Source organism: Trachinotus anak, unplaced genomic scaffold (genome assembly GCF_046630095.1).
Source record: "Trachinotus anak isolate AG129_WGS33_773 ecotype Australia unplaced genomic scaffold, CSIRO_AGI_Tana_v1 ptg000045l, whole genome shotgun sequence".
NCBI lineage: Eukaryota > Metazoa > Chordata > Actinopteri > Carangiformes > Carangidae > Trachinotus > Trachinotus anak.
In genome coordinates this window covers 511,875-539,152 of record NW_027273896.1, presented here as the reverse complement: position 1 = coordinate 539,152, position 27,278 = coordinate 511,875, and the positions used below count along the sequence as shown (strand labels likewise).

At 46.4% G+C, this 27,278-nt stretch overlaps 3 protein-coding genes across 4 annotated transcripts; 1 reads left to right on the top strand and 2 right to left on the bottom strand.

Moving 5' to 3' along the window:
• Positions 1 to 131: 131 nt before the first annotated feature.
• LOC139615286 (ubiquitin carboxyl-terminal hydrolase 37-like) lies at positions 132 to 3,442 on the bottom strand. The gene is made up of 9 exons (XM_071473105.1): positions 3,373 to 3,442; positions 3,108 to 3,231; positions 2,849 to 3,000; positions 2,578 to 2,680; positions 2,322 to 2,398; positions 2,012 to 2,120; positions 1,836 to 1,896; positions 1,567 to 1,724; positions 132 to 1,405 (listed from the first exon to the last, which is right to left on the bottom strand). The coding sequence occupies exons 2-9, from the start codon at positions 3,222 to 3,224 to the stop codon at positions 1,400 to 1,402; spliced, it is 783 nt and encodes a 260-aa protein (XP_071329206.1). The 5' UTR covers positions 3,225 to 3,231; positions 3,373 to 3,442; the 3' UTR covers positions 132 to 1,399.
• On the bottom strand, positions 3,260 to 7,493 carry LOC139615287 (uncharacterized). Of its 2 annotated transcripts, XM_071473106.1 has the most exons (7): positions 5,464 to 7,449; positions 5,224 to 5,261; positions 4,342 to 4,426; positions 4,165 to 4,199; positions 3,898 to 3,961; positions 3,614 to 3,792; positions 3,260 to 3,469 (listed from the first exon to the last, which is right to left on the bottom strand). In XM_071473106.1, the coding sequence occupies exons 1-7, from the start codon at positions 5,491 to 5,493 to the stop codon at positions 3,289 to 3,291; spliced, it is 612 nt and encodes a 203-aa protein (XP_071329207.1). In that variant the 5' UTR covers positions 5,494 to 7,449; the 3' UTR covers positions 3,260 to 3,288. The 2 variants fall into 2 exon arrangements, with proteins under 2 accessions (XP_071329207.1, XP_071329208.1); XM_071473107.1 differs by lacking the exons at positions 3,898 to 3,961; positions 4,165 to 4,199 and having other exon boundaries at positions 5,464 to 7,493.
• Positions 7,494 to 7,714: 221 nt separating this feature from the next.
• cntn2 (contactin 2) lies at positions 7,715 to 26,984 on the top strand. Its single transcript, XM_071473104.1, has 22 exons — positions 7,715 to 7,888; positions 9,046 to 9,187; positions 10,200 to 10,375; positions 10,495 to 10,590; positions 10,720 to 10,932; positions 12,031 to 12,133; positions 12,259 to 12,440; positions 12,578 to 12,714; positions 12,815 to 12,944; positions 14,232 to 14,382; positions 15,480 to 15,607; positions 15,792 to 15,967; positions 16,303 to 16,423; positions 16,650 to 16,808; positions 17,135 to 17,284; positions 17,628 to 17,698; positions 18,316 to 18,553; positions 19,326 to 19,441; positions 20,372 to 20,558; positions 21,703 to 21,815; positions 22,901 to 23,069; positions 24,543 to 26,984. Exons 1-22 carry the CDS (start codon positions 7,831 to 7,833, stop codon positions 24,656 to 24,658), a joined length of 3,132 nt encoding a protein of 1,043 aa, XP_071329205.1. The 5' UTR covers positions 7,715 to 7,830; the 3' UTR covers positions 24,659 to 26,984.
• The last annotated feature ends 294 nt before the right edge of the window (positions 26,985 to 27,278 follow it).

The window sequence follows — 27,278 nt, the reverse complement described above, 5'->3', positions numbered from 1 at the left end:
TTTAACTAGACTGAATTCATTTTAATAGCCCACAGTTGAAATTAAAAGAACATTATAAATAATGTTGGTAAAGCTGAAAAAGACAACAGATACTTGTGTTTGATTTTATTCTATTTTTTATTTAATCAAATTCATTAAAAAAAAAAAAAACAAATACAAAAATATCCATAAAATTTTTCGTACATTATTTACATCTTTTACATCAGTGGTGCGAATCAAAACCAGTATTAACTCCGGTGAATTATTATTATGACAATTCATTTCTTTTCTTCTACTGAAGTTAGCATGCTAATCAGCTAGCCCTGGTCTGGCTGTGGTCACTTCCTGATACTGAGTCACTGTAGCGTCAAGTGTCCACCGTAGGAGTGTGTGTCTGTCGTAGGGTTGTGTGGATGCCCGATGATCTCGGTGATCGATCATCAGAGCTTCTGTCTCTGCTGATGTTTTCATGTTCATGTGCATGAATCACCATCATCATGCATCATTATTTTTAGTGTTAAATTAATAATAAGTTTGATTTGCCCTGACATAGTTTCACCTACATTACCGTATATAACCAAGAGAGAGAGAGAGAGAGAGAGAGAGAGGGAGGGAGAGAGAGAGGGAGAGAGAGTTGGGAGAGAGAGAGGACGAGAGAGGGAGGTTGGGGAGAGAGAGAGAGGGGAGACAGGGAGGGAGAGAGAGAGGGAGAGAGAGAGGGATGAAGAGAGAGAGAGAAGGAAAGAGAGGGGAGAGGGAGAGATGGTTGGGGGAGAGAGAGCGAGAAAAAGGGAGGGAGTAAGAGGGGGAGACAGAGGGGGGGAGAAAGGGAGAGAGAGAGGGAGGGAGGGAGAAAGGGAGAGAGAGAGAGAGGGAGGGTGTGGCGAGAAGGGGGGGCAGAGGAGGAGGTGAGAAAGGGAGGGAGGGTGGGGAGAGAGAGAGAGAGAAACCTTGAACAGCTGTTTCTATGCCCCTCCCCTCACTCATTTTCAGTGACGATCAATACTCTGATTATTAAATGTCAATAATTAATGTTTTATTTGTGATGACAGTTTTGTTTGAGCGTCGCCATAAATCTTCCTGTCATCACTCTGGTAAACAAGGAGAGAGCCAGCTGGTTAGCATGCTAACTTCAGTTTCAGCTTACCTTCTTCCCCAGAGAGCAAGCCGTCTACCTGGAGGTGAAACCAGCTACAGCTTCACTGCTCAGAGCTGCCGTTTGTCATTTGTTTTTGGCGACTGTGGCAAGGAAAAACTCCCTGTAAGAGGAAGAAACCTTGGGAGGAACCTGGCTCTCTGGGGGGGGGGCCCTCCTCCTAAGGGCTGGCGGTCCCTCTGCTCCTCCTTGGGTTGTCTTCGTTGGTCCTCCTCCAGGTGGTTGGTCCTCTTGCCGCGTCCTTCAGTAGCCGGCCCCTCCCATCTAGTCCTGAGGACAGAGACAGGTTTACAATGCAGGTGGATTTCTAAACATCTCCTCTCAGCTGTGATGTGTGTGAGAGTTAAAGACGAGCAGTGACTGTGTCTCTGTCTCTGTTCATGGTCTCCATGATGTGTCTGACTTCACATGTGACAGTTCTGTTCTCTTACTCGTCTTGTGTAAAACAGGATGTAGGAGAATCTTTCCCGCCGCTCACACACTGAGGCACCGCTTGTCTCAGTGACCACTGCGTCGTTGTAGGTGAACCAGCGGTCAGTGGGGTCCTCCTGTCCTACGTCTGGGTCCACGCCGTCGCTGATGTAGTGTCCTAGCAGGAGAGGAAGCGTTGTTACAGGGGCTGTCTTTGATGTTCTGAAGGTCGTCTTACTTTAACTGACACCAGGAGACAGTGATTTAATACACAACATTGTTATCTTACCACTTGTAACTGTCCCGCCAATGTGGTTGATGGTGCTCACCAAACTGTAGCAGCCCCCACCCTGAGAAGGAACACAGCTGATCAGAGTCCACACACAGCACAGCACCACACATTCACTGGTATCAGCCCCAGTCTGATGACTGTGTTTGCTGTGAGGTCATGTAGTTGTTCTTTACCTGGCTGGATGGGACCACCAGATCTCTGGAGAGCACCACGGGGTCATTGTCTTTTGTCAGCTCCAGAGTTGGAGAAAACCGGAAGCGCTTCAGGTGTAAGACCAGCACTCTACAGACAGAGAGAAAGGATGAGCACCAGGTGACAGAGAAAAAGATGAGATGTGGTGTCACAAATTCTTCCTGTTGATATTGTTCATCCTAAATACTTGACAATTACTCCGTAGAGACAGTGGTGCCCAGTTTGATACCAGTGGAGTATTATCACTGTGCTCTGTGGTCAGGAGTTTGGTCATGTGATCGGATGTCTCACCTGGGCAGATTGATGAATGATGAGCGCTGGCCTGACGTTGTAGCTCCGCACTCACAGGTAAAATCCAACTCTGTCTCCTGCAGAACAGCAGCACACCAACATGCTTTTACACTGGATTTACACACAACAAGAAACAGCTGCACAAACTAACACAAGAAGTGATGATGTGATTGAAATGTGTCAGTGTTTCTACATCACATCATCACATTACACCAGTGGGCTCTGATGTGAGTGGATGAGCAGAGGTGATTCTTACTATAAGGTAATGTTCAAGCATCTGCTGAACTGTTCCATGGGCAGGGACCAGGTCCAGGGATAAATGAGTGAACTCCTCTTCTCTTGTCGATTCTGCTCCACAACTACACATTGAACAGATGATACAGGTATAATACAGCTGTGGCAGGTAGTGAGCTCCAGGAGTGTTTGCTGACGGAAATATTCAGCTGGTCCTGACATGCTGCAGGACATATGAGTGTGTGTGTGTGTGTGTGTGTGTGTGTGTGATGTGTGTAACTCTGTAGTCTCACCTCTTGCACGTCCTGGTGTTCTGCATCTTGAACACCAGGTGACCCTCCACCGGACAGCTGTAGGTGCTGCCTATGCTGGAAGCCAGCACCTGCAGCTGTTGGCCCAAACACCTCATCTGGTCCAGCACGGAGGTGAGAAACTCATGGGCGTCCTGTAGATACACACACACACAAAGGTACAGAGAGGTGTGAGCACGGAGGAGACACACTCTGGTGGAGGTGGGGGTGAAACAACAAAGCACAAAACCTGCTCACTCACTTTCTGGTGGAGATCTTTAAACTCCGGGTTCCAAAGAGAGACTGCCTTCTTGAATGCGGCAAGAAGGCAGAGTTTATGGTGACGGTCGACGGAAAAATGAGACCGGCTGATGTCCATTAATGCTCTGAGAGGGGCGGAGGGAGGGAGGGAGGGGTTAGAGCCACTGTTCATGACATTTAACCTAGTGGTGTTCAGGATAAAACGAGTGCTTGTGTGTGAGGGTGCTGTACCTGATGATTGTCGAGTCTGGGTCCAGACTCCAAACCTGCTCCTGTTGGTCCAAGTCTCTAATAAAGTCCTCTAGTGTCAGGAGGCTCTGCAGGCAGGAGTTCATGTAGCAGATCTGCACTGGGTTGGGCAACCTGACACACACACACACAAACACACACACACAACAAGTCAACCACATGTCAACATCATCAGTTCTTCAGTGTGTGTGTGTGTGTGTGTGTGTGTGTGTGTGTGTGTGTGTGTGTGTGTGTGTCTGCATATGCAGATGTAATTACCCAAGACAGCAGAACTGCTGATGTCTAAGTGTCTTAAGAGTCTTGCTACAGTCATTAGTTTGTTGCTCCTCTTCTTCAGCTTGTCCTTGAAGGTCCACCACCTGGGCTTGGTGAGGAGTGCCGTCACTCTCCTCCTCCCGGCTCTGTTCCTCTGGGCTGGGTGCAACCTTACATCTCTTCTGTCGGGGACACAAACACTGTGGTTACATCAAGCAAAGAAACACTCATCACTTCATGAATATCTGCTTCACACTGACGCAGCACTTTGTGTCACACATGCGAACCTTCCATGAACACCACCACCGTGGTTTCGTCACGGTCTTCTTTGGCTTGCTATCGGTGATGATGCTGGTGACAAAGAGAAACACTGTCATCTCATTATGAACCTAATGACTGGCTGGAGAGTATCTTAAAGAGATAAATCAGTGTCCAGTCACTGCCTAGTTCAGACCAAATACAGCATCATATTGACATCTGCAGGATAAAAGTTTTAATTCTCAAACAAACAGGCTGAAGGATCAAATACATCTATCCAGGAGGAGGGTCCTTACCTTTGCTTCTCATTTTTAATACAATTAATCTTTGTCTGTGTGGAAGATACCAAAGACAAAAAAGCAATAATTAGAATAAACTATCATTGATGGTATTTACAACTTAAAAGTTAAAATCTAATTTTTACAAACTTCTTAAATTTGTTTAATCTGAAGCCATGACACTGTCAAACATACCAAGGGGCGACCGAAGAGTCGATACCTCCATGGGATCTTTCCATTGTTCTTTGCGGTGACAGCCGGAGCGTCGGAGGCGGCGACACTGGTGACAAAGAGAAACACGGTTGGTTTTTCTGTTGTTTACTGAGGCTCAGAAGAAATGATGAATCACAGACGGGAGCATTCTGAGGAAGAAATCCTCAATAGTCCTCAGCATCGTACTAGAACAGGTTTTATGTCTTTCAGGGTAAGTCCATCTCAAATCTCAAGTCCTCATAAGAAAATTTCCAGTTGTCAGTAATGAAGCAGGTGTTTCACAGTCTGAATGTTGAACATCACACTGAAACAACATGTCATCATTCTTACTTTCAAAGCTGTCAAAGACCAACTACCTTCAGTGCATTTTTTTTTTTTTGTTGTTGTTCCTGCACAAACTGTTTCTTCTAATTCTTGCTTTAACATTTCAGAGTAAAGGACATCAATGTTTATCTGAAATACTTGTGAAAAAAACTTGCTTCCTCCTGTTCAGTCATTATAAGGCTCAGTGGTTTATATAGGATTAATATACATGCATAGTGTACAGGTACAAACTCTACCATCTGTACTTATCTCATGTCAAAATCTAACGAGGTTACAACCACATATAAAACAGTTACAACTGAGTCTTAGTTCTGACGGATCTGTCTGACAGAAGACAAGTCCAGGTCAGCTGTCTGGTCTCAGGTCTGCAGCTCTGGGACCAACAGGACTAGGATGAAGGCTTGTGTCTCCTGATACTTTACACACACGGTTTCCTCTCAGCACTTTGTGTACAATCGTCCACCAAAGTGAGTGAAGAAGCTGATCAACCTGAGCATGGAGCTTAAGAAGCAGTTTTATAATTGTTCTGAACTTCCTTACCTCTTGTCTCCCACCACATCAATAACAGCTGTTGATTTCTGCACAGTAAGGATAATAAACAGGGTAAAAATTAATGGAAACATAATGTATCTTCACCACTGATATAAACCTGCCTCACAGAAAGTATCTGCTAAACAGTGTGAACTGTGAAGTGGAAATGGTTCCACCTTTTACCGTTCACACAGTTGAACACAGAGCAGAGGGAGGACAGAAAATGTGCAGTGTATCTAGAAAACAAACCTTTCCACAACAGGAAAACAGACGAAACATGTTTGTAAGTCTTCTCTAAGTCAGATCTGAACTGAAAGTGAACTGCTTCTGTCTGCTGCTTTGATGAACTGAGATCTACAGGAATTCTGGGACATGTAACAGTGACACTTCTAGAATGTTACTATGATGTCATAATATCATCTATATTAACTATGTAAATGTATGCGGATTTGTTTTTATGAGAATATACTGTTTATAGGGGGCCTTTACTTCAAATTGCATTTTTTAAATTTAGGATACTATGGGGACAGAAAAACACTCAGTTCACAGCAGAAGAAATATGGCAGTGGTGAACTACTGAAGTGTCCATATGTTTCATTCACAGCCACTCAAGTCTCTCCCCAAAAATCTCCCCACTTCAAAACTGTATTGTTTTGCAGAAAATCACATGACCTGTGATAAATGAGGCCTCACGCTGCAGGAGACTCGTCACTGGTTCGTCTTGTGTGTCGATGTCTGGGTGAAAGTGTCTAAACACCCAGCACTTCATGGGTTGTTGTTGGTGATAGTTTGATTTGCACGTCATCAGTGTTGAGTTTGGAGTTTTATTATTATTATTATTATCATTATTATTATTAGTTGAAATAATAATAATAGGAGAAGAGGGAGAAGGAGGAGGTAAAGGAGAAGTTGGATGAGGAGTAGTTGGAGGAGAAATGGAGCCTGCAAAGAGAAACGGCCTTAAAGCAGACACAGTGAAATACACTCCCAGTAACCCCTTGGTTTAGACAATAATCTTCTGTGAGCAAGGACAAATTATGACAACATTGTTACCACCTCCTTTTGAGTGATGTTTTGTTTGTCTTCAAGACGGAACAAAATGTTTATACTCTGGTTATTATAGCATGGACCAAAACTTGTCCCTGATGATCTTAGTCATAGTAAATATCTCCACGCATCGGCCACGGTGTGTTGTATCTTCCACTTTGATGTCAGACTAGAATAGTTGTAGTGTTATTATGCTGCCCTCCTCAGACCCAGAAGAATCACATCTGTAGTACCTGTAGTACATCTACAGTACCTTCAGTACCTATGCTACATGAAAAAAAAAATTGTGTCACATTTTCATAATTTTGGCACTGATTTGGTACTGAAGATGGTTCTGGTGACATCCTCCGTTGAGATATCTCACTCTCATGCTGGCACTAGAGGAAAAATGAAGGGCTCATCCTGTGGGGGCCAGGAATGTCTCCTTGTTTTGGTTAATTCATGTTGTAGATTTATGTATTTCTCTAAAGGAAGAGTCATTATGAAACATCCTCTGGGCACCTTGAATATCAATACGAAGTTTCTAACATATGGATTTCACTAAAAACCAAAAAAGCAGTTTATTTATAGCCAGGCGATCAGCAGAGTCAACAGACCTGCTCATCCTGCTGATCCTGAGGAACCAAACTTCATATCAACAAGTCCAGGACTCACTGAGATATTTCAGTCAGGACCAAAGTGGTGGGTCCACTTTACCATTGACGTCCATTTGAGCTACAAGAATTGTTCATTGGTTGTTTGGTCCGACGTTTAAAATGAAGTATGTTCATGTTTCAGTGACCTCTTGTGGTTGTACAGATAATGACCAAGCGACGCTGCAGTGCAAACTGAAGCATGAGAGCTGCAGTGGCTATGAAGTTTCTCCAGATATCCAGTGTGCTTCCTGTCTGAGCTGAGCTCTGAGCTGAGTGTACTCGTACTCATAGACAGTGAGGAGTCAGTCTGTCTTCTTCCTCCTCCATCACACTATAAACTGATTTCATGGCCTCTCTCTGACTCCCTCTCTATTTCATTTAATCTCTGTGCGTCCTCCTCCTCCTTCTTCATCAGTCTGTCACTTCTGCTTTAATTCTTTCTCTTGTTCGCTCTTTCTTCTTTTCTTTCTTCTTTCTGTATTTTCAATTCCCAGTCTCTCCGTCCTTCCCTCCTGTTTGATTCTTCCTGCTGTGCCCTTCCCTTCACCCTCAGCTGTTTGTGTGAGAGTGCAGACTGACAGTGATGTGTGTGTCTGACTCAGTTGTTGAGGCCTAATGATGCATGGAGAGCTGTAATCCTTCTTTATACTGAGTGTGTCTAAGTTGATAAAGTGGAATGGACTGTATGTGTTGACGGATAATGTGGTGAGAAAAACAACTCATCTCAGATTTATTCAAATACACCTGGTTATTAAGACGAGGTGATTCTGGTTTTTCGTCTAGTTTTTCTTTCCCAGTAGAGTTTCTCCTGAGCGTTATCTTCTGTTTTTCTGCACAGGCCCAAACTGGAAGCATCCTCTCTGTGCGATCAGGTTTTGATCCAGGTCTGTTTGTGACCCTGTTTGTGACCCTGTTGTCCATCTGGAACCAGATCATGGAGCCCTTATTGTGCCTGCTGCTCCTCAGCTCAGTGGCTCTGAAGGAAGCTGTCGGTAAGTTCTGCACAAACACACACACACACACGCACACACACACAGGTCTATGTTGGTTTTAAGGTGGATTTCAGAGCCAGTGTTGATGATAAACATCAGAACAGGTTTAGTTTTAGTCCACCGGAGTGCTGCGTATGTTAAGTACTGTTTTATCAAAATGCAGCTAAAGAACCTGATTCTTCTGGACCTGTAGACACAGAAAAACCCAGAAACATCTGAACACCTCTGTCTAGATTTGTGTTGATGTGTGACAGAGTCAAATGTGTGGGTCTGGCTCATCCAATTCAAATTTTATGATTGTTGTTTGGGGGGGGCTGCCCCCCTGTGCCATGTGATAACTGATGTATGGTGGTCGGGTGAAGCTCATGTTGGAGTTATAGAGCTCTGCAGAATACACACTGTTCAATAATGACAGTTATTACACATTTTCCATGCCTTTATTGGATAGGGCAGTTGAGAGAGACAGGAAATGGGGGGGCAGAGAGAGGGGGAATGGGAAGGAGAGGGCCACCTGGCGCAGGATTCGAACCGGGGCCGTCTGCAGTGAGGACTATAGCCTCAACCAACTGAGCTAAACACCGCCCCGTGGTCACACCTTCTTGAAGGTGTAGGTGTAAATACATCAGCAGGCTCCAGGACCAGCTCCCCTCTGTGAGCGTCCACACTGATGAACCATGACACACTGAGCACACGCTGCAAACTAGATACTGACGACTTCTTACTCTGCACCTGCTACAGTGCAAGTAAGTTTAGCTATTGCTACATAGCTAATGTCAGCATTAGCAGCTGTTTACTCACCAGTCTAGGGTTCAGCATCAAACTTCATCCTTTACTCACCAACATCTGTCTCCAGAGGTGGAGGCAAACACCAGTGTTAACTCTTGTCTCTATCACATCTCTTCTTCTACTGAAGTTAGCATGCTAACCAGCTAGCTCTGGGCCATCCCCTCACTGTAGCCTCCAGTCTGTCCTGAAGACATAGCTGCTCAGAGGACAGATTCTAACCTCTGGTCTTATAAGGACAACGATCACCACGACCATCCCCACCACCTGCTCCTGACAAGAAACCAGGTTCAGCAGCAGAGAAAACTGACAAACAGAACCTTGGCATCAGGAATGTTTGGCTCAGGGTTTGCTGTGTGACTTTGTGTCTCCAGGTGGAGATGTGTGTGTGTCGGGTCATGACAGCGGCCCGGTGTTTGAAGAACAACCAAGCAGCACAATTTACCCAGAGGGCCTTAGTGAAGGCAAGGTGACCCTCAGCTGTCAGGCCAGAGCCAGTCCAGCTGCCTCGTACAGGTGGGTCACACACACACGCACACATGCACACACACACACACACACACACACACACACACACACACACACATACACACTGCTGCCTGCCTCCTCTAGTATCACTGCTGATAGTTACGGAGTCAATTAAAAGACTGAATCGTTTTGATTGGTGAATCCAGGTTAATTTAATTAATGACGTCATCAGGAATTACTGTATATGCTGCAAGGAAGTGGTGAAGAGAAGAAATCTGATCTGATGGCAAATAAATCTAGTTCATACTGATCTCCATCATACACTCATACTGTGACCAGTGTGAGTGTGAAGCAGGTATTATTCAATGTGTTATTAAAACTGGTAAATACCAGAAACTTCTTCACACCATTCATAACCAAACGACAGTGACATAATGAAATCATAAAAGGCAGTACGCGTCCAAACATTAGTCATCATTGGGTTCACTCGTTCTGAGGTGGTCCATTATTATTATTATTATTATTATTATGCCAGATTTCCTAGAATGAGCCAGAAACATGAAAATTATCACTATATGTACAAATAATATCCAAATGCTTCACAAAAGCTACGTTCCCAGTCGGCTGTGCTGTAATTAAGATTTAAAACTGTGAAAATTTTGAAAGGCTGTCCCGTCTCACCACGTGTCCCACTGACTTCAAATTTACCATCCTGTACAAAACAGTCTCTGTGATGACAGAGGCCACCATGATGGGTTTTAGCTCTAACCCTAACCCTATTTGCATAATTTAGCATTTAATTGCTAAAATTCAGCTGCTTCTTCCTGTTGAATGTGAAGAGGTCAAAACCTCTAAATTGCTGCTGTAAAACTTTTTCTTGTTGCAGCTCAGCCATAACTTCTGATTCTTGGTGTTTTTGACCTTAACCGGCCTCTGGTCACCACATCAGGGTGACCCTGAGATTTATTCACCTGCCAGGTGACAGGCTACCTCCCAGCTGACTCTCAGCCTCTGACACTCTGGACTTTGTTGTCGTTTTGCCCTTCTCTTTGTCTTACAGGTGGCTCGTGAACGGCACTGATGTCCCGCTCGGCCTGGACCTCCGTTACACCCTGGTGGCCGGTAACCTGGTGATCAGCGGCCCCGACTCTGTCCGAGACGCAGGCTCGTACCAGTGTCTGGCCATCAACCGCTGCGGGACCATCATCAGCAGAGCAGCGAACCTCAAGTTTGGCTGTGAGGGAGCAGAGGAGTTTAACCCTTTTAGTGTCTGAGCTGTTTGAGTGGCAGAGATGAAATATTCTGCTTCTTCTTCTGTGGTTAATGTGACAGTAATCCTCTTCCTCTCTCTCCAGTCCTCCATGACTTCCCCTCAGACAGCAGGAGTCCTCAGACAGCATACGAGGGCATAGGAACTTTCCTGGCCTGCCAGCCGCCTCCACATTACCCAGGTATCCACTCCACCTCAGAGTTACCTCACTGCTGCTGGGAAATGTAGTCTTTAAACCACAGAGAGGGATGAGCTTTCAGAAGGAGAACTGTTCATTTCCATACGTTCTTACCCTGTCTCCTCTCTCCAGCTCTCTCCTACCGCTGGTTCCTCAACGAGTTCCCCAACTTCATCCAGAAAAGTGAGGGCCGCTTGTTTGTGTCGCAGGTGACCGGGAATCTGTACGTGGCTAAGGCAGAGCCAAATGACACGGGCATCTACTACTGCTTCACCACCATCAGCCTGGACATCACCACCAAGAGCACCTTCAGCAAGGGCAACCAGCTCACGGTGCTGCCTGAAGGTAACGCTAACACCACTGACAGCCACATGTACCCTCACCGTGCAGGGGTGCAGGGGTGCAGGGGTGGAGCAGAGTCACTCAGTAACTGAGTGGCTCAGGTTATTGATTATCAGATACTGATGCACGTAAACCTTGTCTGTTTTTTCAAAACTTTACTTTGCAAAAACACATTTTAATGTAAGAAAACTAGTGTTATATGTTTCTGAATATAAAAACAAATTTATATAAATATATTTCAGGTCAGGGAAACAGTTTTTATACGTGTGCACTGGCGACAGCCAGTCAGGAGGCATCATGTCTTCAGGTCGTCCGGTCCGTCTCATTCTCATGAGCACGATATCCCTGTGAAATTTAGCACAAACGTTCATTTGGACTCAAAGATGAACTGATTAGAACCTGGTGGTCAAAGGTCAGAGGTCACTGTGACATTTTGGCCATAACTCATGGATTCATTCACTAAATATGACAATTTAACTCAAATGTCTAAAAGGATAAAATGAAGTGATGACATTTTATATCCAAAAGGTTAAAGGTCCGCTTCATTGTTACATCATAATGTTCTGTAGAAATGCCTCTGGTGATTACTCAGCACTATAACTCAGGAAGTAGACTGTGACCATGTTTCCTGTTGGTGGAGGAGGTGACTGTAGTTTGGAGAGTAATCAGACACCATGATTTTGCATCAGTCTATAATCAATAATCTATAAAGACAAAGTCAAATCATGTTCTTACAAACTTTTTCAAATGTATTAAAAAACTGAAAACTTTGCTGTGGCTCCAAACTGTGGTCAGCTGCTTCCTGTTTCCTGCTTTAAATCAGTTCACCGAGAGTCCACCTGTGTCAAACACAAACACACCTGTGTATCTAAGGTCAGGACAAACAAGACATGAAGTCCAGTGGAATCTCTGTAGACCTCTGTGATCAATATTTTCAATGTGCCTCACATGGTGCTGGCACATAGAAACAGAGGACAGGTCAGGTGGTCCCCAGAACCCTCAGAACCCCTCCTCTGGGGCTCCAAACGTCAGCGTGCTGCTGAGAGCTGCACCATGTGAACCTGATTCATTCTGAATATTTACAGCTTTATTTTATTTCAGCCAATCCCAGGAGGTCAGCTCCGAGCATCAAGGTGCGCTTCCCAGCAGAGACCTACGCCCTGGCCGGACACACCACCCACTTAGAGTGCTTCGCCTATGGAAAGTAAGCCCCCCCCCCCCCCCCCCCCCCGACATCACTGAATCATGTGTGAGAGCTGTTGGGGGTTGTGTCCTGTTCACTAAGTCATCTGTCCTCCTTTCCTCCCTCCCTCCCTCCCTGTCCAACAGTCCAGTTCCTAAACTGCGATGGAGGAAGGTGGACGGACTGATGCCGTCCAAGACGGGGGCCTCTGCAGAGGGCCCCACCCTCACCCTGCCGGGCATCTCCTTTGATGACGAGGGTGTATATGAGTGTGAAGCCTACAACTCTGAAGGAAGTGACACATACCAGGGACGCATCAACGTGCAAGGTGAAGAGAAGACATTGGTTTTTAGCAGGTTTCTGTTTCAGTCTGTCACTACACCTTCACCTCATTACTTCACTCCTGTCAATCATCTGTCTCTGTCTTTGTGTTGCTTCCTGCTCGTCGGTCTTCTCCACCCTCAGCTCAGCCTGAGTGGCTGCAGGTGATGAGCGACTCAGAGGTGGAGATCAGCTCAGAGCTGCACTGGAGCTGTGTAGCTGCTGGAAAACCACGACCCTCCGTACGCTGGCTACGCAACGGACAACCACTCAGCACCCAGGTAACACTCAGTCAGTACTGTCACTGTAGTGTGTCTGCAGAACACACAAGTTCATTCTCACACACTGTGAACACTACATGTATGCTGCCCCCCCTCCCAGGACCGGGTGGAGGTGAACGGAGCTCGTCTGAAGATCAGTAACCTCGCCCTGGAGGATTCTGGGATGTACCAGTGTGTGGCTGAAAACAAACATGGCACCATCTACTCCGCTGCTGAGCTCAGAGTCCAAGGTAGGAGGAGGCCCCTGTCCGACTGTGGTGCTGATGCTGAGTCTGGATCCAAGTGCTTTCACTTACTTTAACCGTGGCTCAACTTTTCACCACCTCCTTCTCTCTGACTCTCTCCATCCTTACATCCTTCCCTCTGACTCTCTTTATCCTTCCATCCTTCCCTCTGACTCTCTCTATCCTTCTCTCCATCCTTCCCTCTGACTCTCTCTATCCTCCCCTCTGACTCTCTCCATCCCTTACTCTGTCCTTCCATCCTTCCCTCTGACGCTCTCTATCCTTCCATCCTTCTCTCTGACTCTCTCCATCCTTCCCTCTGACTCTCTCTATCCTTCCCTCTGATTCTCTCTATCCTTCCCTCTGACTCTCTCTATCCTTCCCTCTGATTCTCTCTATCCTTCCCTCTGACTCTCTCCATCCTTCCCTCTGACTCTATCCTTCCATCCTTCTCCCTGATTCTCTCTGTCCTTCCCTCTGACTCTCTCCATTCTTCCCTCTGACTCTCTCCATCCTTCTCTCCATCCTTCCCTCTGACTTTCTCCATCCCTTACTCTGTCCTTCCATCCTTCCCTCTGACTCTATCTATCCTTCCCTCCATCCTTCCCTCTGACTTTCTCCATCCCTTACTCTGTCCTTCCATCCTTCCCTCTGACTCTCTCCATCCTTCTCTCCATCCTTCCCTCTGACTTTCTCCATCCCTTACTCTGTCCTTCCATCCTTCCCTCTGACTCTATCTATCCTTCCCTCCATCCCTCCCTCTGACTTTCTCCATCCCTTACTCTGTCCTTCCATCCTTCCCTCTGACTCTCTCCATCCTTCTCTCATCCTTCCCTCTGACTTTCTCCATCCCTTACTCTGTCCTTCCATCCTTCCCTCTGACTCTCTCCATCCATCTCTCCATCCTTCTCTCTGACTCTCCATCCTTCTCTCCATCCTTTCCTCTGACTCTCTCTATCCTTCCCTCTGACTCTCTCCATCCTTCTCTCCACCCTTCCCTCTGACTCTCTCCATCCTTCTCTCCATCCTTCCCTTTGACTCTCTCCATCCTTCTCTCCACCCTTCCCTCTGACTCTCTCCATCCTTCTCTCCATCCTTCCCTTTGACTCTCTCCATCCTTCTCTCCACCCTTCCCTCTGACTCTCTCCATCCTTCTCTCCATCCTTCCCTCTGACTCTCTTCATCCTTCTCTCCATCCTTTCCTCTGACTCTCTCCATCCCTCCCTCTGTCTGTCTCCTCCTCCCTGTGCTGGTCTGGACTCTGTCCCTCCCTCGTGCCTGCTGCTCCTCCAGTTCAGGCCCCAGACTTCAGGCTGAATCCGGTTCGGAAGCTGATCCCAGCAGCTAGAGGGGGGCAGGTGAAGATCGAGTGTCGCCCTCGAGCTGCCCCCAAGCCCAGCTTGTTCTGGAGCCGTGGGACGGAGCTGCTGACCAACAGCAGCAGGTAGAGCAGTAACATCCTCCCACAGTCAGACACTAACCAGCTGATTTGATCTTTATCTTATCCATACTTTTATTGATCAGCTCAGACTGTCACTGGTTCTTTATCATCTCTGAAGAACGGTTCGGGGTTTTTTTTGGGGTTATTTGGCAAAAAAAACAAAGTGTTTGCTCTGATTACAGAGGAGAGAAGCAGCTTTAGGATGATTGAACAACTGTCATGTTTGGACTGATGTTCCAGGTTAAAACACATTTGGTTTGTGATCAGTTAGAACAAACATGAGATCATTAGCAGATCCCTGACGTCTGTACTCTGAACCAGGATCTGAGGTAACTTAACGTTTAACTCTGGTTTTCGGTCCTATGATGGTGGTTCACTTGTTACCAGGGTAAATCACCATGGTAACTGATGCTGAACTCTTAACCTGCTCCAGGCCTGGTTAACTTCAGAGGATCTGATCAAAACATGTCAACAGTTCAACTACTGACCAATCAGATACCTGGAAAATCTGAGTCATCATTTCTACAGGATCCTGACAGGGACAAAAGAGTTTAGAATAAAGCAATAAATAATTCAGATCAGTAGATGTTTGTACAGATCAGTGGAGTCATTCTGCTGTTGGAGTCTTTCCATGTGTCCTCTCTGGTTTTAAAACAGAGCTGAAAACAACTGAACACAGATTCTTTCATCCACAGGATCCTGACAGTGATGAAGCTGTGACTCTCCTTTTCATCACTGTCAGGATCCTGTGGATTCACTTGATGAACCAGAGTTAACTGAACCAGGTGATAACAGCTTCATAGTTCAGGTGATCAGGATGAACAGTGTTAGATTCAGTTAAACCAGATAATGAAAGTTAACCTGGGTCTGTTGAACCTGCTTCGTGGTCCAGACCTCCAGACCTAGTCCAGATTTTAATTCTGATAAGACTCGAGTCAAAGAGGAGCCAAGAACATGAAACAGGACTGAGCTGGATTTATATTTACAGCCACAGTGAAACTGTGTTGGACTGCATCACCTGAGAGTTACCTGGTGCTCATTGATTTAGTGTCAGTACTGTAACAGCTGGAGGTGCTGTTGACCCACCTGTGTGTCCTCAGAGTCACAGTGTCGTCAGATGGAGTCCTGTGGATCTCCAACATCAGCAGGGCAGATGAAGGCAAATACACCTGCTTCGCTGAGAACTACCTGGGCAAAGCCAACAGCACTGGACACCTGTCTGTCAGAGGTACACACACACACACACACACACACACACACACACACACACACACACACACACACACACACACACACACAGAGACAAGGGAAATGAGAAAAACAAACAGCTGAACCATGACAAAAGATTTTGGTTCTGGTCCTGGTCCTGGTCCTGGTGCTGGATTTCATCTGACCCAGTTCTGTTCTTGTAGATGCCACTAAGATCACCCTGGCTCCCTCCAATGCTGACATCAATCAGGGCGAGAACGTGACGCTGCAGTGTCATGCCTCCCACGACCCCACCATGGACCTGACCTTCACCTGGGCCCTCAACGGAGTCCTGCTGGACGTGGAGGACTCTGCCGGGCCGTACCAACGGGTGGAGGGGGTGAGACCTGTGGTGGGAAGGTGGTCGGGACAATACTTACACAATACTGTAGGGTAGTGTCGGTGGTAAAATGAGGGTGGCTCTCTTCAGTCAGTCTGCTGCTGGTTCAGACTGTTCTCTGGTACAGAACCAGGTCTAAACTCAGATCCTAAGGGTTGTAGTTCAGTAGCCAGAGTTTCCACCAGTGTACTGAGTCAGTATCAGACCAGTAGAGGCCAGGTGTGTCAGCACTGTGAGGCTGTTCTGTGTGTCACTCTCCTCACCTGGTCCCCCCCCCACCCCACCCCCCCACCCCCACCCACCCCCCCACACCACCACCACCTGTGCTGTTTCAGAAGGAGAACATCGGTGATCTGCTGATTGTTAACACTCAGCTGAGTCAGGCTGGGGTCTACGTGTGCACCGCTCAGACTGTGGTGGACAGCGCCTCCGCCTCGGCTAAACTGGTGGTTCGAGGTAAGAGGAGTCACTTGTGCTACAGGTAGTATCACAGGAAAGAGCTCTGTCACCGTCGAGTGCAGATACAGACAGGAGGACAATAGACAGAAGGAAGTGTGAAAGCAGAGGAGAAGAAGACACAGATCCTGAACACAAACAACTATACGATACATCAGGAGGCAGATGTGATGTTGTTGTCATGGTAACGATAAATATTGGTTTCATTTCCTGTCTCTGTGTCCAGGCCCCCCAGGACCTCCCGGAGGTTTACTGGTGAAGAACGTTGCTGAGACGTCGGTGGAGCTGAGGTGGAGTCGAGGCTACGACAACCACAGTCCCATCGGCAAATACATCATCATGGGCCGATCGTCGCTGACATCACAGTGGAAGAGGATGAGGACAGGTGTGTGCGTGTGTGTATGTAAGTGTGTGTGTGTGTGTGTGTGTGCATGTATGTGTGTGTCTGTGTGTGTGTCTGTGACAGGTGTGTAGTTGAGGTCCCCTTCCCTTTGATGTCACTGTGAGTCCTGAGTCCTGAGACCAGGCCCAGACTCAGATCAGTTGAACCATTACTGTAGTAGTTGGATATGGGAACTGGTCCTGCCCCCACCCCATGTCTCCTCTCATGTCTCCTCTCTTGTCTCCTCTCATGTCTCCTCTCACGTCTCCTCTCGTGTCTCCTCTCATGTCTCCTCACCTGTCTCCTCTCGTGTCTCCTGTTGTCTCCAGACCCAGCGAACATCGAGGGGAATGCGGAGTCGGCCCATGTGATGGGACTGACCCCCTGGATGGATTATGAATTCCAGGTCATTGCCAGCAACATCCTGGGCAGTGGAGAGCCCAGCATGCCCTCACACACCATCCGCACACAGCAAGCAGGTGAGGGGCCACAGGTGGCGTCCAGTCAGCCACACACACTGTAGGTTGTACTGTAACTTCCCACAATGCAACTCCATCTCCAAGTTATGCTAGTAGCAGCTAATGTAGCCTGGAGCAGAGATTAGGGGGGTGGGGGGGTGGGGGGGGGGGGTGGGGGGGGTGGGGGGGGGGGGTATTAGCAGAGGTCTGGTCAGATGACTTCTTTCTAACTCCTCACCCCCAGAACAGGAAAATAAGTGTGGAAATATAAGGAAAAACAACCACATATTTTCATTGATTTTCACATTTACTCATTCATTGATTTCTGTATATCTTTATTTATTATCATTATTTTGGCCCCCAGCTCCCACAGTAGCCCCCAGTGGACTTGCAGGAGGAGGAGGAGACCGCAATGAACTCATTGTTACCTGGACGGTGAGTGGACAACTCACAGTGGTTTGTGTATGTGTGTGTGCTGTGTGTAGATCTGTGTGTCTTTGTATTGTTGTGTGTTGATGTTCTCAGTGTTTGTGTTGTGGTGTTAAACTTACAGAGACACAGTTAAAGTAGAATCACAGTGATTAGAACTGAACTTCCATAAAGATGGTAGATGGTAAATTGAGATTCTTTTGTTCATCATTATACAACATCTGCAGGATGAAACACACACACACACACACACACACATACTTGTACTTCCATCTTTGTGAGGACACTCATTGACATAATGCATTCCCTAACCCCTTACCCTAACCTTAACCATCACACCTGAGAGCCTAACCCTAACCCTGACCCTGACCTTAACCTAAACCTAATTCTAACCATACCTTTAAAACCAAGTCTTAACCCTCAACATGTGATTTGAAGGTGTCTCAAAAAGTGAGGACTGGCCAAAATGTCCTCACTTTCCCAAAATGTCCTCACTCTGTTAGTAAAATACTTTTTTTTGGTCCTTACTATGTAGCAAGTACAAGTACACACACACACACACACACACACACACACAGGGAAGTTGTGTCTGTCACATGTGAGTTCTCTCCTGGATCCCTCAGCCCATGGCCAGAGAGTACCAGAACGGAGACAACTTCGGCTACATCCTGGCGTTTAGGAAGAAAGACACCACATCATCGTGGACGGTGGTGCGGATTCCTCAGGTGGAGTCTTCTCGCTACGTTTACTACAACGAGAGCCTGACGCCGTATAGTCCCTTCGAGGTGAAGATCAAAGCTTATAATCGCAGAGGAGAGGGTCCGTTCAGCCAGGTCGCTGTGGTCCACTCTGCAGAGGAAGGTGAGCCACCGTCCCACTGCACCCCCACCCCCTGACCCCAGACCCCACCCCCATTCTAATCCAGCTTCATACTGCACCTGCACCTTTAGGTCTAATACTACAACTCTAGTAAATTCATATTATTGGTCTTAATAATAATAATAATAATGATAATAATAATAACAACAATAACAGTGTTATGAACATGATCTGTTGGGATGAATTAACATTTACAACAAACTGCACTGATAACTACACTGACAGTGTAGCTGTTTACCAGCCTTCTCAGGAAGATGAAACATTGGTAATAATCAATAATCTGAACATCAATAATGGTTTTTTAGCAGTGGTTCCAAATCTTTCTCAACTCATGGCTCACACACACATCAGACGCATAACGATACAAGTACACAATGTAGTCCGGCCGCCGACAACTTAGACTTCCTATCACGACGTTTTAATGCTGTTAAACATCATTTCTTTGTAAGATATTTAAAATTTGATTATTTTATATTATTTTATTTTGACAATGATTTTTCATTCAGCCCACATGTTAGACCTTCTGTGGGTTGGGAACCAGTGTTTTATAGCGTCTCACTGTCATTGTGGTGAAACAGTCAAAGTCAAAATGAGACACTCAGCAGTGGGGGCTGCTGTCTCCTCCTTCAGTACTGTGCTGTGGCCACTTGAGGGCGATCATCAGATACTGGTCATCAGTGTGTTCCTCTGCTGGCAAAACATTAACACGGTGTACGTCGTGTGTTTCCTGTCCTGACTTTCGACCTCCTCACAGAGCCGACAGTGGGACCGTCCAGCATCAACTCCACCGCGCTGACCGCCTTTGAGATCCAGGTGTCCTGGGAGCCCGTCCAGCAGCTCAGTGCCAACGGCATCCTCAGAGGATACGAGGTGAGCACGGCGACAACCTGCTGAACAACAGGCAGCACAACAGTCTCTGACCACTGTACATGATTTAAGGCTGTGACAGCAGAGGGTGCCTTCATCAGGGTCATCGTCATTATTACCATCATCATCATCATTTGAACCTGACTCTCATCAGAGCAGGACTGGATGTAGAGTTGTTTTTTTAAACTATATTTATTGTGTTTTTGTTCCAGTCGTAGCATCTTACAGCACGACACGACCCCCATTGTTCCACAAGGTGAATAACACCCTGTGGTTTCAGCTGCGTGTAACAGTCAGTACCAATAATAATGTGTATATCCCTCCATAAGCGTGAGGAAAATTCTGAGGGGTGATGGACGTCTCTGAACTCGTTGCTGTCCTTCGTCTACCTGTCGGAGCTTTAGAAAGTCAGATAACCTGATGTTGTTGTTGGAGTGATTCAGGAAAGGTTTTAGTTTCTTCTAGTTCCAAACGTTTCATCACATCTCTCATTAGATTCAAGTGTGTGGCTGCAGTAAGATCAGTCTTGGTGCTGATAGGCTAGAAGATGACACGATGTCACGCTCCATGTTGCGTCTGTGGATCCTCTAATTCCCAGAATCACCATCATGGACCTGAATCAACACGTCTGAGCAAATGTGTTGATCCGAAAAATCTCTATTTTTCATGAGAATTTATTTCCAGAGATTTGGTTACTCTTACTCTTTGGTCTCATATAAAAGTTGCAAAGATCAAACTTTATCTGTTGTGATTGTTTTAATAACTGAACTTCATGATCCACCATTAGAGCTGTGATGCTGATCAGCAGCATCATTCAGTCTTATTGATGAGGATGAGGCACCAGCCTGTGGATAGTAAACTGTACCTGTGAGGCTCACGTGCTGCGTCTCTGCTCAGCTTTGTAAACGTGTTGTTGGCCTGTGCTGTGCTCAGATCCGGTACTGGCGGCAGCACGAGCGGGAGGCGGCGGCAGACCGAGTGAGGACAGCAGGTCTGGAGACGACGGCCAGGGTGTCCGGACTTCGACCCAGCACCCGATACCACGTGGCTGTGCTGGCGTACAACAGTGCCGGCACCGGGCCTCCCTCACCACGCTCCGCCGTCACCACCAGGAAACCACGTACGGCTGAGACTGTTACACACAACACAAGCGCTCAGAACAGCTGACGACAGCTTCCTGATGTGGTTTGTGTTGAGATGAGAGGAGTCAGTTTAATAAGAGGCTGTAGACACTCAGTGAAGTGATCTGTTTCATCATGATCACATGACAGCAGCATGGAGCAGAGATCAGCCTCACTTAAGAAGGTTCTGACCAGGCCTCTCTCTCTGAGGGTTTCCTCCTCCTCCTCCTCCTCCTCCTCCTCCTCCTCCTCCTCCTACAGCTCACACTTGTGAATTGATTCATCTAAATGTCCTATAGTTGTAAGTTGTTTATGTTGACCTGGTGATCTGTCCAGGCTGCATCCACACATTTTCATTTTTAAAACTTAAACACACATCACATGACCATTCACCTACACTGAGCAGTTGGTTAGTAATAGTAAATCATCTGAAGCAGGAACAGCAAAGAACTGAACTGAACAACAGCTGCTGCAAAGACAACAAGGTCACGAACACTTTCATTCATTCTCCATGTTCTTTCATTACTGGTAGCCCAGGCTGATAAGAGCCAATCAGGAGCCACCATGGGTGTCTATGTCATTGTTTCCAAAGGTCTCTGTTTGTGTCCGTCCAGACCACAACACCACCTGGAGTTTTAGACTAAAACGGGTCCAGCAACGTTTCTGACAGTCTCTGTTTTAGGGACTGAAGACTCTGGAGGAGAGTGGACAGAGGAGGAAACAGAGAAGAAGAGATGAGTTTAAACTAAAACATAGAAGAAGAGATGAGTTTAAACTGGTGCAAGTGACTCTAACAGACTCCTCCCTCAACACACACACACACACACACACACACACACACACACACACACACACACAGGAGTCATCCCCTCAGGCTCCATCATCCTGTGAGTAATACAGTAGGTTACATAAGTAGCAGGTTACCCCCCCCCCCAGGCATTAGCCAGTGGTTCCTGAGGCCTGAGGCTCTGAGTGGATACAAGAGGAGGATAAGACCTGATCTGTGTCCCCAGGTCATCATGTAGACCAGTATCTGAGTCACAGTATCACATGGCTCTGTCTTCTCTCAGCTGCTTTGCTCTTCTCTGTTTCTCACACCTCCTCCTGTTATTCACTTTTAACAGGTCTTTGTTTCTGTTTCAGCTCCTAATCGTCCTCCGGGCAACGTGTCATGGAAGACAGAGGGATCATGGGTAATGGTGCGATGGGACCATGTGAAGGCCATGCACAACGAGTCAGCTGTGCTGGGCTACAAAGTGAGTGCAAGTCTGGCTTAAAGTGTGTGTCCTGAGTGATGAAGTGTGTTCATTGATTTTCAAGCAGGTCTAGGTTCTATATTAATACTGTGAAAGTATCAAAGCCTCAGTCCACAGAGAAATGCACACAGCCTGTATTCAGAAACTGAGCCTTAAAACCAGCTGTCAGAACTTCTGGAACTGTGATGTCACAACAAAGCAGCCAATCAGAAGAGAGACTCAGAGCCTGTCTTCAGATTGGCTGCTCTGTTGTTACTAGAGCTCCAGAGAGAAGCCTGAGAGAGGAGATGTAAAACTACACTGAGATGGTTTTTGGTTCTTAAAACCACAATATATCTTCTGATGGAGATCAACACTTCAAGTTCCTGCAGCTTCAAGACTTCTTGCTTTACCTGGTATTGAATGCTGTGAGACACTGAGGCCTGTCTGGAGCTGCACAGCTTGGATATCAAGTCATCAGGTTTATGTGTTGAAGGACCTGCTCTAACAAAGAGAGGAAACTGCGTCATTAACATCGAACCCCCAGATAGATTTTAGACCTGAGCTATGTAAAACCTCTGTGAGGATCATGATCTCCTGCACATGTTGCTGATGTTTTGCTCCTCATGATAATCTCCTCTGCTTGTGAGATATGAGCTGCAGTAAACAGCTGTTAAACAAAATCAAAGATCGCTTCATAAACCAAATTATGATCAGGAGATAACAGCTGTGATTTCAACACAAACAGCAGCACTGCACACACCACTACAACACTTTATATTCCCCAGATAATGTTTTTATGCCTCTGCAGCAGCAACAGTCAGAGCCAGAGCCATATTGCTTTTAGGTTGTCTGTCCGTTTTGGTGGCCAAAAGGTCAAAGGTCAAGGTCAGCGTTACCTCACAAAGCACTTTTATAGCCATTACTCCAGACTTCACACAGCAGTTATAACAAAATTTCACACACATGGTTGATATTTGGTCTGACTCTGGATAAACAGGATGTGATCTGAAACTAGTCTGAGTGGCAGAGGGATACGACCACAAGGAGGTGGTTCTAGTTTCAGCTGATTGTGATGTGATCCATTATTGTCTGTGTGTGATCAGGTCCTGTACAAACATGAGGGCCAGACGGCGCTGAAGGTTCTGGACAAGGCGAAGACGTCAGTGAGTCTGCCGCTGCCAAAAGACAACGGCTACATCGTGTTGGAGATTCGGTCCTGGGGAGAGGGCGGGGACGGGCCGGCTCACGAGATCATTGTTTCCCGGGACTCAGGTGAGACACTCAGAACATACACAGCAGAGATAGATCTGCAGATGTTCAGTCCTGAGCTCAGATCTGTGAGTGTCTGAATCAGGTTCTGCTTTAACACCTCTCTGACCAGTGTTAGGAGGTTGAAGAGAAAGTTCATTAGAGCCACTGAGAAAAGTTGTTTTAAACTGTTGTGTGAAGAAAATGATGAAAGAGAGAACGAACATGTAATACAAAATTATACCAAAATACAAAGGAAAAGGCGTCAGAGCACAAACCGGAAACATAAAACTCCTCTCTGTTCATGGGACAGTGCTGGAATGCAACAGCCTCAGTGTCGTCATGGTGATTCTTCAGGAGGTTCATCCATGATGATGACGTCACTGTGTGACCACTGAGCAACGCCCACCCTCGGTCTTTGACACCGAGCTTAGGTGTGTGGAGGGGATTGCAAATTACATGTAGTTCACTCCTCCCTCCCCAACACTGGAATCTGCAGCCTCAGACAGACAGGTCCTGAGGTTCCTGAAGATGCAGACACACAGGAAGGAGGCGTTCGAGGAGTGAGTGAAATCTGTAACAACGGTGTTATTTAATGATTTAGCATATGGATGTGTTTCACTCAGTGCTGTATTTGGTTCAAGGCCTCCTGCTCACCACCACCATGACCCACAGTGGCCCCACCTCAGATGAACCCATGAACCATGGCACTCCTGTCGACTCCTCAAATGAACACTAGAACAAGAACGATGATTTAGTGTCGGTCTGTACAGTAAAGTTGTGAGTTTTCTAGGTCTAAGTGTAATTATTGGCTATGATAGTGACTTTAGTGGGATGACTTGTGATAATACTGCAGTTAGAGGTGGAGGGCGGTGTCTTCAGACAGAGGCTGAAACAGAGAGTGCTTTTCTTCCAAGGCCATGTTATCTGAGAGATATGAGCGTGTTGACCATAAACATGTCAGCAGTATCTAAAGCAAACAGCACAGTGACAGTTTGATGGTCAGATATTTAAGGTTGGAGGTGTAAAGGTCAGACACCAGGACTGTTCGGAGGTGATGTAACTTCCTGGTACGTGTCCATCTTCACCAACACATCTGTGACTGAGCTTATGTCAGCGTCTGTAGCTGCAGATCCTCACTGAGTGAAGAGCTGCTCTGTGTTTGCAGGTCTTATTTTGAAAACAGCTGTGTGAGTCAGGAGACAAAAGGATGCAGCAACACAAACTGTGACCGGTCTGCAGCCCCACAGCACGGGCAGGCTGCAGTGCACTGTGGGTTGTGCCCCCCCCCCCCCCCCCCGAGACGTGTTCTGTGAGCCCCTCAGGTCTTCACAGCTACATCCAGGGCTTTGACAACCTGCTGCATGTCATTATGACATGTGCTGTTAATGACCGTGTGTGCTCATACTGTTGTGGCTCCTCCATGTTTGACCCTGTTTCCAGTGTGAGCACCTTGCAAAACTGAGTGGTGACATCACCTGTGTCTGTGTCTCGCAGGAACTGGTATGATGGTCCAGAACGAGGCCTCCTCCCCCTCCTCCTCCTCTCTGTCCTCTCTGCTCCTCCTCTCCGGCCTGGTCTCCCTCACGCTCCTGCCTCTGTCTGGCCTGTGATCTCCGCCGGTCTCTGGACTCTGAAACTGAAGCTCTCCTGTGTCTCAGCCTGGGTTCTGGTGATTGGGGGGGGGGATCGCAGCACTGCAGGGATTAGAGGGATGGGGGAGGAAGGTGGGGGTTCAGGTGTCATTTTTCTTTTTTATAATAAAAACAAAAAGAGTCTTTTTTTTTAAAGAAACGTATGAATTGTGGGGGGGTGGGGGGAGGGGTCTGATTATGTGTTTGTGTACCAGTGTCAATAAAACCATGCCTTATGGGGACCATCACATCTGTGGCTGATGCCTCACACTCATGTCCTCCATCAGACTTCAGGTGTAAATTAAATTATTCATGAATCACAGGTGATGGAGTCTGTGTGTTCACACTGAGGGCAGCCTGACTGGGGGGGCACATCCCCACAAACAGCTTTACCTTTATCATTTCCAGGAAGAATCCTGTGAATGAGTCATGAGCAGCCTGGTTGATGTGGATTCTCAGAGATCACTCTGATCACCGGGAGCTCTGCTCCGTCAGTGATCTGTGGGAATCAAACTTCACCTCCTGCTGTGAAATCAGCAGCCAAACATGAGAGTGTCAGGACCCACAGGAATTATATTATTATCATAGAGTTTCTCTAAGTTTCTTCCAACATGAAGGTTTTAAAATCATCATCATCATCAGTCCTGTTACCCACCAACATGTGCTCCTCGCCTTCTTCTCTCTAACCTCTGAACCTGTTCTGGTTCTTGCCGGTCTCGTTGCTCACAGTGTGAACAGAGTCAGACTCACTGTCCTGATCATGTCTGTTTTAGCCTCGGCTGCAATTATAGCAAACTGCAGATGCTCCTGATGAATGTCTCTGTGTTTGATTGTGGAGGGCTGGGGGAGGATGGACGGAGGAGAATTTCATTGTGTTTACATTAGTTGTGCCTGCATTGTTCGATTCGACAGTGTGAGGAGCTGGTGTCAGCTGCTGTCCGACGGGTGGGGGTGAAATCAGCGGGAGATGAAAGAGCCGCTCAGCAGAGTTATCAGAGCACCATTAACAGTGTCATATATTGTCCTCGGTGCAAACCTGTCAGGTCTATCACAGCTTTTACATAACACGCCTGGTTCACTGCAGTTTACAGGAAGGATGTGACCTCCAGCAGCCGGACTCCAGTCCACTTCCATTCATCTGGTCCAGATCAGGTCTGCTCGGAGGAGCCACCAAGAGCTTTAATGTGTGTCTTTGTTGTTGTTGTTTGGTTGATTTGTTCAGACCTGTGTAAACATTTTTTCTGATGCTGTGAGATCCTCAGGTTTTCTGTCACTGCAGGACAGCCAGGACCACTTTGAGTCCTGGTGTCTCTGTGGGATTTTCTGCTCTCTGCTGCTGGTTTACATCTGCTGCCAAGAATCACCACCAACCCTGAGGAGCAGTGAAGCTGAGACACTTCCTGCTGGTGTTGTCTAAAAACTGGTGATGGATGAGTTAATACTGATCTGAACATGTTCTACATCAGTCACATGAGGCTGATTTCATGTCAGTCTGAAAATGTATTCCTGCAGATCAGTGACCAGGAGGCAGATTTTTTTTTTTTTTTTTTTTAAATCACCTGCTTCTCAGACGAGTCTGAATCCACAGGATCAAACCATGTTTAAAAGGCCAAAATCAGAGAGACAAAGTGTGTAAAGGTTCATCTGTAACCTGTAACACTGTCTTTTATTATGAGTATTATAATTACGAAGTTTTTATTTTGTTGTGTGGTATTTATTGTTGTGTTATTTAGTATTAATGTGTTTACTTTGTGAGCGGTTGAATGATTGACAGCCTGATTGTACAATGTTGTGCTTTATTTTGTAACTTTTCAGTACCTGCTTCAGATTTTACACAGAAATGTTCTTTGTCAATGACTGAATTTACATGCATGTAAAAACAGTGTGTTAGAGAAACTGTAGGAAAAACCATCACTTGAATTTAGAGCATTATAATATTACCCATAATGCTCTAAACACTGACTGTGGGTTTGGGTCAGTTAGATGACTGGTGTTGGTCCAGTTGGTGCTGAACTGGTGTGAACCTGGGTTGAAATGACGTCACTCTGATGTTCAGGTTCTGTGTTTCTGTGCTTCACTCTGTACAAACTGTTTGCTTTCATTTCACCACGTCAGAGTCATATTCAGGTTCACTGAGGACTGACGGCTCCATCACTTCACACGGTGACAGTCAGTCAGTGTGTTTCATGTGTTTGGGCTGAGACACAGCAGCTTCTGTTGCTGTTTGGCCTTTTCAAAGCTGTGGGAAGGGTTGGGGGGGAGGGCACTTGTAAATATGATTTAAAATAAACACGTTGGAATTGTATTTCAGTGATGTGTGCTTTTTCTATCAACACAATCATGTTCATTGATTCACAAATAAATAATAGAAATAAAAGATCATGTGTTACCCTACAATGAAAACAAGTAAGGATCAGGATGCACAGGTGAACACCTGAGTTACACTACAGGAGACAGGGAGTCGATATAATCATGCAGGCTCAGGGGACCATGAATGTCCAGCAGTTTTTGAGTTATCATGTGATCATGATGATGAAGGAGAATCTCTCCTTCCTGAGTTACAGTCTTGAATAATGGCCAGAAGTGTTTTTGCAGAACA

Excerpts from the sequence above, each read along its gene's own strand:
- cntn2 (XM_071473104.1), top strand. The coding sequence starts at position 7,831 with ATGGAGCCCTTATTGTGCCTGCTGCTCCTCAGCTCAGTGGCTCTGAAG. Across the intron at positions 9,188-10,199 it reads AGTCCAGCTGCCTCGTACAG|GTGGCTCGTGAACGGCACTG; the intron begins GTGGGTCACACA and ends TTTGTCTTACAG. Across the intron at positions 14,383-15,479 it reads CTGCTGACCAACAGCAGCAG|AGTCACAGTGTCGTCAGATG; the intron begins GTAGAGCAGTAA and ends GTGTGTCCTCAG.
- LOC139615287 (XM_071473106.1), bottom strand. The coding sequence starts at position 5,493 with ATGTTTCGTCTGTTTTCCTGTTGTGGAAAG. Across the intron at positions 5,262-5,463 it reads TGTTTTCCTGTTGTGGAAAG|AAATCAACAGCTGTTATTGA; the intron begins GTTTGTTTTCTA and ends CTTACTGTGCAG. Across the intron at positions 4,427-5,223 it reads GATGTGGTGGGAGACAAGAG|TGTCGCCGCCTCCGACGCTC; the intron begins GTAAGGAAGTTC and ends CTTTGTCACCAG.
- LOC139615286 (XM_071473105.1), bottom strand. The coding sequence starts at position 3,224 with ATGGACATCAGCCGGTCTCATTTTTCCGTCGACCGTCACCATAAACTC. Across the intron at positions 2,399-2,577 it reads TGCTTGAACATTACCTTATA|GAGACAGAGTTGGATTTTAC; the intron begins GTAAGAATCACC and ends GCTGTTCTGCAG. Across the intron at positions 1,897-2,011 it reads TGGTGGTCCCATCCAGCCAG|GGTGGGGGCTGCTACAGTTT; the intron begins GTAAAGAACAAC and ends GTTCCTTCTCAG.